Source organism: Ruditapes philippinarum, unplaced genomic scaffold (assembly GCF_026571515.1).
Source record: "Ruditapes philippinarum isolate M1 unplaced genomic scaffold, ASM2657151v2 ctg8662_1_1_1_1, whole genome shotgun sequence".
NCBI classification, from domain to species: domain Eukaryota; kingdom Metazoa; phylum Mollusca; class Bivalvia; order Venerida; family Veneridae; genus Ruditapes; species Ruditapes philippinarum.
The window spans coordinates 20311-34674 of record NW_026858926.1 but is presented as its reverse complement, the minus strand read 5'-3'; the positions used below and the strand labels follow the sequence as shown (position 1 = coordinate 34674).

The window sequence follows — 14364 nt, the reverse complement described above, 5'->3', positions numbered from 1 at the left end:
GCTTTTCAAAAGGTTAAAATATGTTATTTTTAGATAAATCGTTTTATATAAAATTATCAGATCAAAAGAATTAAGGTAGCATATGAAATTTGCCGACGAAATGATACATAAGACAATGATGGTTTATCCCCTCGATCTCTACTCTACCGGTGTGCTCTCTATATTTAAATTAGTGAACTTCTATTTTTAGAAACGAATGTCATTGTTGCGTTTATAAATAGCTCGCGGGACGCTGTTTGAAGAAGATTTACAGTGATGTAATGCATTTTCCAAGATGAAATTATTACTGAAATACTTAGTTTGAAACAACATAGCATTGTTTTTTTCCAACAGAAAATAAAAGCTGGAGGCCGCTTTAAGTAACACCTGATACATGATCATATATAAAATCAAATAAAAAACAAAACAGGATTACTATATGTTAGAGGACGTTTATTTCAGACAGTTAAAATTGTATGATACATGAACACGGAGGTCTAAACTTACTTTCTTTTTTTCATTATAATATTATGAACTTGAAATTTAGTGTTAATTAATTAGAAACTCTGAAGAATTTACAAAAAAGAGAGACAATGATATTGTTTTCATATTTTTGTATTGTTAAAATGATGTAAGAGGTTACTAAAAGACAAGAGTTTGTGTTTAGTTAGAACCTTGATCATACGTCATACGTCATAGGTAGAGGTAAAATTATTATTTGCATATTGTTGTAGTTTTCTTTTACTTCACATACTCTGAAAAGGAAAACATAAAACTCAGAATATTTTAACTGCAATACAAAAATAATATACAACTATGTGCTAATGGCAGCAAAATATACAGTTATAAGAGAATCGTTTCTCTAACCGTGTTCCAGCGGTGGTCTATGCTTCAGGGTTTGACTGTTGTTTTCGTATTTCAGAGAAAGACAAACAAAATGTAAGAGTTGCAAAGCAAGGAAATAAAATTACGAAAATCAGTTATAACCTGAGCACATGTCACAACAGTAGTCAGCCCAGCCATTTTCTGTATCAAGACACCAGTCTTTAGGCCTTGCATTGTAGTTGTTCTTGAAATATCTTTTCAACTTGGTGCATGACCATGTCTTTGCGCCATCAAAATATCCTATGTCGATACATTCCTCATTCCCTCCGGTGCTATCCGTATCTGTCCCTCCGGTGTTATCCGTATCTGTCCCTCCGGTATTATCCGTATCTGTCCCTCCGGTATTATCCGTGCCCGTTCCGGTACTTGCATCTAAACGTTTACACAATAATCATTTTTATAAGATCATTTATGTTAAGAAATACAGTTTAAAGTTCAATGGGGAGAAACCATGACACAATTTACACAGGACATATAACTGTACTAAAATATCAATCGCAACTTCTCGGCCCTTTCCGTCAGTCTTCAGATTATTTATTTATGAATAATAGTCGAGGACGTTCCGGTTGCTAAAATATCATAGTAGAAATTATTCATCAACAAAATATAACAGTTGCTGCCTTTACACGCCCGGAACACCATAACTTTTAAAAATAGAAAAAAGTTCTGGTGTGTGACTTATGACATTCTTTAACAAAGTTTATTTCCTGACATTGCACATTATATTAGCTTTGTATATACAAGATCGAACTTCTTACCTGAACACATTGCACAACAGTAGTTGGCCCAGCCGTTGGTTGTATCTTGGCACCAGTCTGCCGTCTCGGCATTGAAATTATCCTTGAAATAGGTATTTAGCTCGTCACATGACCAAGTCCACGTTCCATCAAAATATCCCGTATCAGCACACTCTTCACTACCACCAGTGTTGTCAGTGTTTGTTCCAGTTTTTGTGTTGTCCGTGTCTGTGCCATTATTTGTGTTGTCCGTGTTTGTTCCAGTATTCGTGTTGTCCGTGTTTGTTCCAGTATTCGTGTTGTCCGTGTTTGTTCCAGTATTCGTGTTGTCCGTGTTTGTTCCAGTATTCGTGTTTGTTTCGTTGCTTGTGCCTTATTTATATACATAAACACATTATTTACATTGTTGAATACAATAGACAGCAGTAAAAGGTGTATTGAACGAGGCGTTAGCTGAGTACAATATAGGTTTTGCTGCGGTGTACGGGTACAATATAATCAATATTGTATTCAACAATATACAAGACATTAAGTATCATGAGCTTTTTTATTTGACAACAATATAAATTTTAAAAAGAACGTTTATTGGATTTATTAAAACACTCATAATAGTATATTATTATAATTAGATCAAAAGTACAATTACTTACAGTACAAAACTAATTTGATATGGTTTTTTTTTTGGTTTTGTTTTTTTGAACTAGAAGAAAACGAAGCTCTTGATATGGAATGTTTTGACGAGGCTGGATGTAATACAATATAGGTTTACTATGGTTATTCTGGGCTCTGGAAAAAAACTAGGATTGATTGATATGGTCTGATGGAGTGGTGGTGTTGGTAGTTTTCACTCCGGATCACGCCAGTTGGCCACATGAATATACCAGTAGTTTACCAGTACTTGTTGCCATTACTTTAGCAAGAAACTTATAACTTCTGAACATGCCAGAGCAGAGGTTCAGTGACTGTCAATAACAAAGAAAGTGAACTGCGCCGTTTGGTAATCGAACCCGGGGCACTCGATTCACAGTCAAACGCTATACCTATTGAACTGACTGGACACCTTTGATGTGATGGAATACATTGTGTCTAGATCTATATTATATTATTATTATTATTATTATTATTATTATTATTATTATTATTATTATTATTATTATTATATTATACAGTACCTGAATTGGTTTCCGATTTGCTCACACACAGTCCTTCGATGCACCACTATGTTGAAGAAAAAAGAACATAATCACCAATGTCAGGATGAAACACAAACAAATTGATTTTACAATCGACTCTTTCAGTCATTCTTCGTATAAGGAAGGACCTATGAGTATTGAAAAACTGTCCAGGTGTTCCGAATGTCGTCCTTATATGAAGTTTGACGGAAAGGGCCTAAAGCTTGACACGCCCAAATGTTTTAAATTATCATAGATGTATGTAAAAATGAACAAGATATTACAGTATACACACGATTCCTGTTCAACAATTACTGTATAAGTGGACATTTCTGCGTGTCAAAAAGTAAGATAACTTAAATTCAACAAATTTTGCGTGAGGAAATATTAGCTAAATTTCCGTGACAAGTTGATATTTACGCTAGAGGAAAATTAAGTGACTCGTCAATTCGCGGATTTCGCCAATATTTCTGCATCGCTAACTGAATAATTTATACAGTACATATAATTTAATTTGGAACGCCACGAAACTGTTTTGATGTATAAATGATGCTGTATGTACCTTGATGTTTTGAGAAAAATAAAACGACTACTATACTCATTCAGGTGTTGAAATGATACTTAACGTGAAATTAAAGAGCATGATATAATAAAACACTGTCAATAAATTGTCTGCTTCAAGTTAAATTTAGGCGTACCTAAAATTAAAAAGTTAAAAACATATATAGTTTAGTACTTTATACCCTATGACACTTGCAGAGATGTAATCCTCTACACAGTGATCTCCCCTTATCAGTAAAAAAATGTTACAATCTGTTAAGGGAGATAATCACTGTGAGGTGTTTGGCAGAAACGTTCAAGACTATTGTTACTGTAAATAACTTACCTTATTTTCAGACGCAGGGCCGCACGGAGTTCCACGTGCAGCGGCATAAATGGCATAGTAATTGTTCTCATCTATACACGCCATTGTCCGACAAATTTCCTCTGACTCCGAATCCTTAAAAACATATAAAAATCCATTTCCGTACATAGCATAATCACGGATTTGTAATATAAATCCGTGGCATAATGTTAAGCTTAAAGGTTCAATCTACAAATAAATATACAGTAGACATAACGGCATTGTAATAAAAATAGTTTTATAATCATGGAATATTTTAACTGGACAATTTTAAACGAAAACGAGGATCACCGTTATTTCTGTGTACAAAACAGAGTTATCTCCCCTCAATAGTTCACACTGTTCATCCACGGAATGCAACTCTCCAGGCATTGTATTGACGTGATCTTCGTATTCAGAAGAATCGTAATAACTCCCAGCGTCAAGCAAACAGTTTCCGCTGAAAATAAAATAACATCTTCTTTAATTTCAATCAAATTTTCCGGAAGTTGACGAAGAACGCCGAGAAATAAGTTTGTGCCGATAATGAGACAGTTATCCCTACATTCCTTTTCTTCCCGTTAAATTCGTGCAGTATAAATTAATTATTTATGTTTTCCAGATGGTTATTGCATTGTTAATTTAAATGTAATGGCAGTACCAGTTTTTTAAGGAGTAGTCCGGACATGTTTTGTGTCGGACAGACGTACAGACAGACGACTGAGAAGTGAGCCCTATGTGTCTAAGTTACCCTGTAACAGACGAAACAATAAAATGGTAAATTGCAAGTCTTCAGAACTGAAAATAAATGTTTTGTAAATGAACCGAAAAGCCTGTTTTCAGTAATATAATCTACACAAAGCAAGAAATCCAAAGTCAGGACATTTTATCACGTGACCATACGTCATATAGACGCCGCGGTATATCGCGATTACACGCTAAAAATTTCTTCAATCTACTCACCTGCCTGTGCCAAGGGAGTCGATAAAAGATTTGAAAGAGTCTATTGAACATGTAGAAAATCTCCACGGGTTAACAGAGTAGGGCTCGCCTAGCTCGAAATTAGCTGTAGAGGGGGCCATAATGTAACTGTCTGTGGTCGGACAATCTGTGGCGTTGTCATGAGAGGCATTCAAACTAAAACAGAGAAAAATAGAGAGGCTTTAAATATCAATTCAGTGCATTGATTTCTTAAATTTAGCTTTATCAGTCACCCTCAGCTTTATCAGTCACCCTCACCTTAATCAGTCACCCTCAGCTTTATCAGTCACCCTCAGCTTTATCAGTCACCCTCAGCTTGATCAGACACTTAATAAATACATATTGAAATAAAATTAATAGAACGGAGTATTTTTACCTCTTACTTGTTTGAAAATATTAAATTGATAAACTTTGAATCGAACACATTATTTTAAAAATATTAATTAAATTTAACTAAAACATTTGGGACTATTTCTTATTGATTATACCCTTAACATATATTACTGCGCGCGGCATGAACTCGAGATGTTCTTGACAGGTTTTGTTCTAGAAACGCATATCAAAATTGAAATAATGATAAACAGAATACCAAACAAAAGTCTGATATTACAAAATTGATCAGGCTCGGCACGAAAAAAAATTGAAGGACTCGACAGAGCTTCGCCCTTCTTTTTTTCTTCTTAGCCATGAATTTGTAATATCAGACACTAGCATGGTATTCTCTATTTATTGGACATACTTGTGTCCGAGCTCATGTGCGGCGACAGACACCGTCTCAAAGTAGGTACCAGCCTCGTTCACAGAAACCCTGTAATCGTTACAAACCCCTCCGACCCACGCATATCCTGCAACGCTGTTATACTGTGGCGCACTTGCATACAAATCATATCTGAAAATAAATAATTACATATATATGGATGGTCTTAATTTCCAATTTACTTTTTATGTTACAATTATAGAGGGTTACAAGAATGTTTATTACATGCTTTTCGGTGGTTTATAGAAATGTATCAGTGAAATATCAAACTAATATTTAATTGTTTTGATTTTAAGCCCGTTACGTTGTTTCACTGAAATTCCATCGTACAGAGTACTGGAAACCAACCTAACTGTATAATTATTCGGCGCGCTTTCATTTAGTTTTAGATTGATTATTTTCGTATATTTAAGAGAAAATTTGTTTAGTTTATATGAAGATCGAAATATATATTTCAACCCGTGAACACCAGAAGTTCATATTTCACTACGCCACTCGTGATATACAATTTCTGGTGCTGACTTTGTAAAATTTATTAACTAAACAAAACAACGGGAAAAGTAACTACCCAGTAAACACCGCGATGTGGTCGTTATCGGGGAGATTCTCGAGATTCTGCGCCCATGTCACCAGATTATTCAAGTACATATCGCAGTCGGCATACTCAACACCGTTTTCAGTTACTATAGCTGACGGAGGTACTGGGCTCGTGCTGTTCACCGCCTATAATTTGAATGCAAGAGTTAAGTATTAAAGGCGACATAAAGATGTCTGAAAAAGGTCTCAGAACATTAGTACATATTGCATAATTTTGTGCCAATAATGTAAATGTTACTAAAATATGATAGGAAATGCGGCGTTCAATGAATACAACCCCCACACGACCCAGCAACAAGAACTAGTGGCAAGGACCCCAGGAGGACCCAAAACAAAAACCGGATAGGGCGCGAGACAGAGCACGGGTGGGATTATCACTAACATGATACTTAAAAGGAAATAATTATCACTGACAAGGAAATTAAAAAAAAACACAAATAAATGGTGATTTAATAGGTCCACAAAGTAAAAGGGCAAAGGGGAAAGGGACTCGAGATCCGGGGAAGGGAGGTGCAAAATAATAAAAATAAAACAAGTGGCAAAAGGGAAGAAGTCATATTTTCAGGAGTTTATTAAGACAAAGATACTACTCCTTTCATTTTTCTAGCACATTGATATTGGTTGTCTAAACCTTTTGAGAACAAGGTCAAAGGATAACATGGGTCCTTAAGAAGTGACAACTTTTTAACCACGTATGATGGATAGGTAATCAGTGAAACAGCAGATTGTGTTGTCACCCAGTGCTTTTGCTAATATTATAGTCCATTAAGATGTCTGAGATATGAAGGAAAAATCCAAAGTCGACAAAGTGCGTTTCAATGGAGGAAACAAAAAAAGTATGAAAGCTGAGTATTTTCAGAAAGAATTTAGATAATTCTTATGACAAAAACCATTTTCTGATAAGAATTATGAAATCCATGACCAGACATGGCTACACTTTTGTTCAGTGTCAAAAGTGCCGGATAAAGAAGGAAATTTGAATGTGCCATCCCCCGAAGAACAAAGCACATGAAACAAATGTATTTCATCACTTTAAACTGATTATAAAAGTGTGTACATGATAGACTTAAAAAATGTCACACCGTCACTTGATTCTATGCAGATGTACTACTGTACGCACTACAATAATATTACCCTTCCCGACCTTAGTATTCAGTCTCATCCCCGTGTCTCCCCCGGCTCACCCACCCGCCTAACTACCTCTTAAATTAACATCATAAATATCAATATATAATCGTAAACATGAAATATATCAACGATGTTCAGAGGACAATTTAATAATTAACAAGTTACCGTATAGAAAATGAATCCTGACAGAGTAACGTAGATGTCTAATTCTGCGTCGTCAATTGACTCGTAACGCAAGCTCACCTGCGATAGAATAAATAAATAAATAAATTGTTCTTTATCACTTTCTTAATATTCAGCAGATTTGCCAAGCGATGTATTATCCTCTGTCCACAAATACACATGAAGGTTAGTTCGTACATCATTAGCCATTTTTAATAAGACAAGACATAAGAAATTACGATACTTTCCGGATTTTCACGAACTTTATTATTTTCCTAAACAACAACAGCAAGAATTAAACAACAACAACAACAACAACAACAACAACAAAAACACAACAAAAACAGTTTACCCCATTATAGATGTGAGAGAGATATTGTCGTAGCTTAAGTTCGGCTTCATCTTGTTTGGCGGATTCAGTTGTTTCTGTGGTTGTCGTCATAGTACCTATAAAATCGTAAATACTCGTAATTAATCGGATATTTCCGTAACACAAGACCTGTATTTTTTTGTTTTACATCTCTTTGAATCAAAATAACTGCAAAATCTTAAATAAAGTAAACAAACTTTAAAATAATTATTTGGTGACAAATTCTAAATGTCCCCACACCCCCAAAAAAATAATACTAATAAATAAAAATAAAGTAAAATATTTCGATACTTTTTCCACAATGCTGGATCGATAGCTACAACAACATCTACGGCGTACGTGTTTCCCGCCCTTTTCTGTCGTCTGTACTTTCCTCGTAGTAACTGTAAAATATTTAAGTCATGTCCAGTATTCTGCTATAGATACAATTCTTTTGTAAAATACGACTTGTTTCAAAGAAACAAACAAACATGTAAATCAGCACAACACATTATTAATTCAATGAAAGCAAGTACAAACAAAAATTGCACGTTTTTTACGTTCCCTTTGTGGTAGGGCACCAAAATTTTCCTTTTTTTTGGCAAAACCCCAAACCCTCCCTTGTTTTTGGGCCCCCGAAAATTTAAAAACCCGCTTTTTTTAAAAAATTTTAAAAAGGTAATCGAAAAAAATAACACAAAAAAAAAAAAGAAATTTTAAAAAAAAACAAAAAAACCGGGGAGTAAAATTTTTGTGGAAAATTTTATAAAAGGTTGCCTTGGTTTTATAAAAAAATAATTTTATATTTTTTTTATTAATTATTGAACGGTTAATAATTCGTGGGATTTTATATTAAAAGAGGTTTTTTAATTTTTTATAATACAAGAATCTTGGGTTTAAATAAGTATTTAAGGGCGTCGATTTTTAATTTTAAGCCCAAAGAAAAACCTTATTTTAATGAAAAAATATTTTTTAATATAATTTTCCATTTTTTACATTAAAATTAAAGAATTTCCCTTTTGGGACCGCAGAAATTTAAAGGAATACGAACAGGAAAGGAAATATGTTTCCTTCAGTGAAAAAATTTTTTCGTAAACGAACAAAATTATTTTATTTCGAAATTAATTAAATTTTTTAAAATTTAAAATTAATTTTTGGGTTTTGTCAAAATTAACCAATTTAAAACAAAAACATAAGTGATAACCCATTTTTATAGATAAGTTTAAGGAAATTAAAATATTGAAAATTACAGGGAATTTTAAAATTTTTTTCCCTTTTTTTTCGCAAAAATTACAAAATTAAAAATTTTTAAATTTAATATAAATAAAAATGCCACTATCTTTGTTTCTAAATTTTTTTTTCTGAAAAATTTTTCAAAATGAAAGGGTTTTTAAAACTTAATTTTAAAAAAAATTTTTTGGCATCAATCCTCCGTCCATTTAAAACCGTCAACCCCCTTTTCCCAAAAATTCCTTTTTTTGTTTGTGTCCTTTTGAAAAACCCTTTTTTCCCCCTTTAAAACAATTTGGTTTTTTTTAAATTTTTAATTTCCCCAAGAAACCATTTTTGAATAAATAAAAATTTTTTAATTTTATTTAATAATTTCAGAATTATGGATTTACCCTGGCAATCAAATCTGCATCTCTTCCATTAAGTAAACCAGTCAACTTTTCCAAGAATTCATTACGTTGTTGTAAATGTCCGTCTGAAATCGAAAGCATACAATGGTATTGAAATGTTTTCCCCTCGTATTATTTTTCCCTCATTATTTTTAAGATTCTGTAACTCATTTTTTATGGTTTTATAACATTAATCTGATGCTCAAATGAAGATTTATCAATATTGTAAATTCAAAAAAGCATTATTTGTAAAGATATTACCGCATTCACATTTTATTTGTAAATAAAGGGAGGTAATTCGAACTCTTTTAAATAAGAAATTAATGCATTACTGATAATGCGAATAAACATTTGCAGCTCATAATTAACATATTCTTGGATGTTTGGAAATTGTTTTTAAAGAATTATTATACACATATAAAAAATTTCACTTAAGTGTTGTAACATCCTTAATTACAATGTATAACATAAAGGATCTTTAAATAGATATAATACTTGTTTTTAACCTATCAGATGAATAATCAGTGGTCTTTGAATTGTCTAAGAGATTTATTTAGCTTTAATTCTTCAATTTCGACTCACCGAATGTACAACAGACAATGCACAAACAAAGGAATGATTTTCGATGAACTTTTGCGTATCTGATTAATTCCAACAAATGATGATCTCTCAAATTTGAAACAAAGAAAATAATTTTATATTGGAAAAGTATCAAACCTTCTATTTCTGCAAAGTCTGTCATTTCAGACAACCATCTCATGCTTTCTACCTTGTTGGAAACCAGTTCATGCGGAACATCTCCAGTATTTACGTTTCGTAGCACTGTAGGCTTTTCACTTGGGGCCAAGTTGTAATTTTCGCCATCCATGTCAAATAACCCTTCCTTTCAGTAAAAGAATATCGCAATCTGATTAGAAATCATTAACGCTCTAATTAACGCTACGCAAGAAATACTAGTAACTTAATTAAGAAGAACTGAACTTTAGTCATATTGAGAATATTGTTACTTTAAATGATTTGTTCATAAATGCAAGCTGTCACTTAAATGAAGAAAAAAATGTAACAGCAAATTCTAGGGAAGAGATCCGATCAAGACAGTTGCCTACTTTGATGTCTTTGCAAAGAGTCTTACTTTAACATACATGTATCGATCTATCTAGCGCGAATTTTTTTAAACAAATAACCGATAGTATTTCAGAAAACATGTTTTTTTTAAAGTTTTTTTTTATTATTTTCATTTATGGAAACTAAGTCAATGCAACATACCACCATTCTTTGGCACGCGCCAATACGTTGTTTCTTGCACGTGACCATAAAAACTCCATTTACTTTCTTATCTTGGTAAAATTTCGTCTGCTGCAAGATTAAGATTATTTGTCTTGTTACGTACGGCATTTTGTTAAGGCTTAAATTCAGTTGATAGTACAATGAACATTTTTTTCTCGTACATGTATATAAAATACATGTACATTTTGTTGTCCGTGCATAGTTCATTCAACCAATGTCAGCAGCAAGGTGCCCTAAACCTGCTGAATTTCTATAATGGACTTGTCCAAGTTTCATTTTTGGAACTGTCCATTATCAATTTTGTGGCGTTCAAGGTGCAAATATGAAGTCGGTTAGCCAATAGTATAGACTCCGGTCAGACTACACGGACACATTATGTTAGTCTAGCTCAAAAGATAATCACTTTTGGTTCCAAGCAGGTTATTTTGTCCGTATGACTTACAGACGACATAACTGAGCCTCAATTATACGTCTTTTTCCCTCTGTAATTTATTGTAACTATTTCCTGACACGTAAGGAGCAGTTCCTGTTACTAAATAGTATGATGGCTGATATGTGCCAGGCGAAAACACGAAAAATACGACAAATTTGTCGTCACTTTGTGTTATTTTGCCTGGCGCCCCGTGGAGCGAAAAAGCCACATGGCACAAATCAGCCACCATAACATATAGTATAGACTGTTTATGGAATAAACAAACACTATGTCGGCGATAGGGAGACAATTTTAAGAACACTGTATATGTTATAGATGCCGGTGATAAATTGTCACAAACTTAAACACAGACCAAACAGAAAACAATATTACCTAATATCCTACATATTTCATTAATAAATAATGTGTTACTTTTGTACGGTGATATGTTCATACTATTATACACATAAAAGATATGATATTTTTAATAATTCATACTTTTGTTGATAACAAAATCATACCGTTATTGGGATGGCATTTTTCTTCACTAATTGTTGTTTACCATCAGATGTTTGTTTAACTTCGTAAACCGGTGCGTTAGCTCCAAGTCGCCGATTTTCCTCCAAGTTCAGTTCGAGTCCATGGTCATAACCTTGCCGGATGAGTGCGAATTTAAAGTTTGACGGTAAGCCTCCGATCTCAAGGTTCCGTTTATCAAGGTCCGAGTTCAAATCCCGAAGCCAGACTTGCTCTCCAATAACTTGAAGTATATACATGTACATTTTAATTTCATTTTTGTTTTTGTACTAATGGTTTCATTATTCTAGAAATCGGAAAGTGCCCTCCAGAACCGTCGCCCCTCCCCTACTCCTCTCCGCGGAAACAAATTGACACATTTGTGAGTAACATTTTACAAAGTTAAGTTGGTTTAGTCTATTTCGAAAATAAAATGAAATCTGTAATCTCTCGCTCTCATCGCCCATGTAACACCGGCTTCAGTTGTATACAATTCCCAAGATTTAATAGATCCATAATAAATAAAGAACTAACACAGATGAAGTACTAGGCAATTTTGTGCGGTTGCAAACAGAACTTGAGTGCAAGTTAAGATTATCTTAAAAGCTGCGGTGCATCGGAAAGAAAAAAGAAATTTATAACAATTATTTGACTGCCTGTTTATCACCCGAAATCACATTTCCTCATGATTGGTTAAATAAGTTAAAATTTACGTATATTTTATAATTTATTTCTTATTGGTGTGTTAAAGTTTTTATTCATGGACCTAGTCCTAATTTACATGTAATTATTATAACTTACGTGTAAAGAATAAACATTTAAGGCAAGTCTAATAAAATTTATACATGTACTGTAAAAATGTATTTGTTCTTACTAATGATTTGAATTACTCTAAATAACTTTTCATAATTGCATTTAATGCGTTTTTTTTTTATTGTTAAGTGTTTCCGTTCTAATTCTTAGAAAATATTCAAATTTTAACTATAAATACAGGATTTATTTTCGTCGAGTGGTATGAAAATAAATATATTTTATCAGAGTGAAATATAAAAATCATACCGCAAGATGAAAATAAATCCCGTGTTCATAGAATAACTTGAATTTTCTGTTTATTACATACATTTTCCTCTTTTTGAAAGTTCCTCAGTTTGAAAGACTCCGTAAATTTTGTATATTGGCTGAATTTAGCAGAAAGAAGACCGACAAGAAACCAGTGAAATACGGGAAATATGTTTCACTGCAATGAAAATACTGAAAATGAAAATACACATTTTATTTCATAAATATTTCTCAATATTTCATTTAAAAGTATATAATGAATGTGTTGTACTTCTAATTTATCTTATATAATAATAATAATAATAATAATAATAATAATAATAATAATAATAATAATAATAATAATAATGATACTAATAATAATAATAATGATTAAGATATCACGACTCACCGGCTCCAAACAGGACTGTTATTGCAAAACATAAATTTAGAATCCTCATAATTTTTGATTTTAGAGAAACATACGAATAGCCGTACGTCTCCTTCAAAATGGAATGAAGTAACGGATACTTTATTCCATTTAAATACAGAAGTTTAAGGTCTTCCCTCCAACATTGTAAACCATTTGTAAGCGTAGGCACAATTGTTGATGTGTGTAATATATATGCCTAATAATAAGCGCCTTACGATCTTTAAATTTGTTGTGAAAAGGTCGTTTTAAAAAGATTATTTGCATTGTTTCTCAGAGGCATATTAGTAATGAGTTATTATACGAAGAAACCCTAAAAGGTACGACAACAGTTCGTCTTTACGTCATTCTATTAATTGGTTTGGCTTAGTTTTTAGGCCTTTAATCTTACCAACGGTCTAAAGGTCATATAAGGGACTTTCCAGTATAAACGGTGGATCAAGATTTCTTGATTCATTCTTTCAGGTAGATTAAAAGCACCAAGGTCAAAATGAAACAACTTTGGATTGATTTGCTTTATTTTAGGAAATGATTGATCACCTACCAGTCTTGTTATTCGTTAGTTATTGATTGCATTTTGGGAAGGTGTTTGTAGAGTTAACATTGACTATACCGGAAGTACTGTCTAAAAACCTGCATATACGTCTGCCCCTTACAGGAAATAACAGAAATGTTGAGGTATACTGTACCTTAAAAGTACTTTTTCAAATCTATACAATTAACTTTGTTTTAACAAAGATTTAGTCTCCAAAGAAGTTAAGCCATTGACAATGTTATTTTAATGGCTTAAAATCAAGTGCTGATAGTTCTCGGATAATTAAACAAATCATTGGTCGTGCGTACAACGCTATCTGTATTTTTACATTTTGACCAAATTCGAAATTTAGAGTTCAAAGGTCTATATAAAACATGCATCTACACATTTTTGTGGGATATAAGTAATAGAAAGAGCACCGAAACACGAGGCTATCTGATTTGTACGAGGGGGCGTAGCGTTCTTTCTCTTTTGTATCATAGTCAAACATGACAGCACGTTCCCTGTTGTCATAATATGAAACCCCAGAAAAAAAACCAATGAACGAGCATTTGAATATGATAGTTCTGCCTCTTTCCCTTTCTCTGCCGTCACAATATGTAAACCCCTGCAAAAATGAACCAATCCACGGGCATTATCTGGAGTGCGGGTAACTGATACCTGCACTCCAGTTACCGCACTGTGCATGTATATGTATACGATTTAGCTCTGACACTATTTCAACAAAAAGGTCCCCAAACTAGGATAGATATAACCTTATTACAACTACATGATGTCAACCATAATTACCAATCCAGCAAGGAAGCCATTAATAGTTCCATCGTAAGCCAAAGTGGTCTGTATTTGGGGGTTTGTTTCAAATAGACCGCATTTTATTGTATATCTAAATATTTGAAA

The 14364-nt window shown here is 33.0% G+C and overlaps 2 protein-coding genes across 2 annotated transcripts; both read right to left on the bottom strand.

Moving 5' to 3' along the window:
• Window positions 1-436: 436 nt before the first annotated feature.
• Window positions 437-7723, bottom strand: LOC132754691 (A disintegrin and metalloproteinase with thrombospondin motifs like). Its single transcript, XM_060745350.1, has 11 exons — window positions 7634-7723; window positions 7285-7362; window positions 5963-6117; window positions 5377-5526; window positions 4620-4793; window positions 3969-4116; window positions 3660-3773; window positions 2774-2819; window positions 1623-1973; window positions 967-1236; window positions 437-734 (listed from the first exon to the last, which is right to left on the bottom strand). The coding sequence occupies exons 1-11, from the start codon at window positions 7721-7723 to the stop codon at window positions 721-723; spliced, it is 1590 nt and encodes a 529-aa protein (XP_060601333.1). The 3' UTR covers window positions 437-720.
• A 1517-nt stretch (window positions 7724-9240) lies between these two features.
• LOC132754697 (uncharacterized) lies at window positions 9241-12997 on the bottom strand. Its single transcript, XM_060745357.1, has 5 exons — window positions 12915-12997; window positions 11470-11708; window positions 10516-10605; window positions 9967-10132; window positions 9241-9335 (listed from the first exon to the last, which is right to left on the bottom strand). The coding sequence occupies exons 1-5, from the start codon at window positions 12961-12963 to the stop codon at window positions 9241-9243; spliced, it is 639 nt and encodes a 212-aa protein (XP_060601340.1). The 5' UTR covers window positions 12964-12997.
• Window positions 12998-14364: the final 1367 nt, after the last annotated feature.

Coding starts and splice junctions, on each gene's coding strand:
- LOC132754691 (XM_060745350.1), bottom strand. CDS start 7,723: ATGACGACAACCACAGAAACAACTGAATCCGCCAAACAAGATGAAGCC. Junction 4,117..4,619: donor GACTCCCTTGGCACAGGCAG/GTGAGTAGATTG, acceptor TTTTATTTTCAG/CGGAAACTGTTTGCTTGACG. Junction 1,974..2,773: donor CAAATCGGAAACCAATTCAG/GTACTGTATAAT, acceptor TATATAAATAAG/GCACAAGCAACGAAACAAAC.
- LOC132754697 (XM_060745357.1), bottom strand. CDS start 12,963: ATGAGGATTCTAAATTTATGTTTTGCAATAACAGTCCTGTTTGGAGCC. Junction 10,133..10,515: donor GCGCGTGCCAAAGAATGGTG/GTATGTTGCATT, acceptor TTTTACTGAAAG/GAAGGGTTATTTGACATGGA. Junction 9,336..9,966: donor AGACTTTGCAGAAATAGAAG/GTTTGATACTTT, acceptor TTTCGATTTCAG/ACGGACATTTACAACAACGT.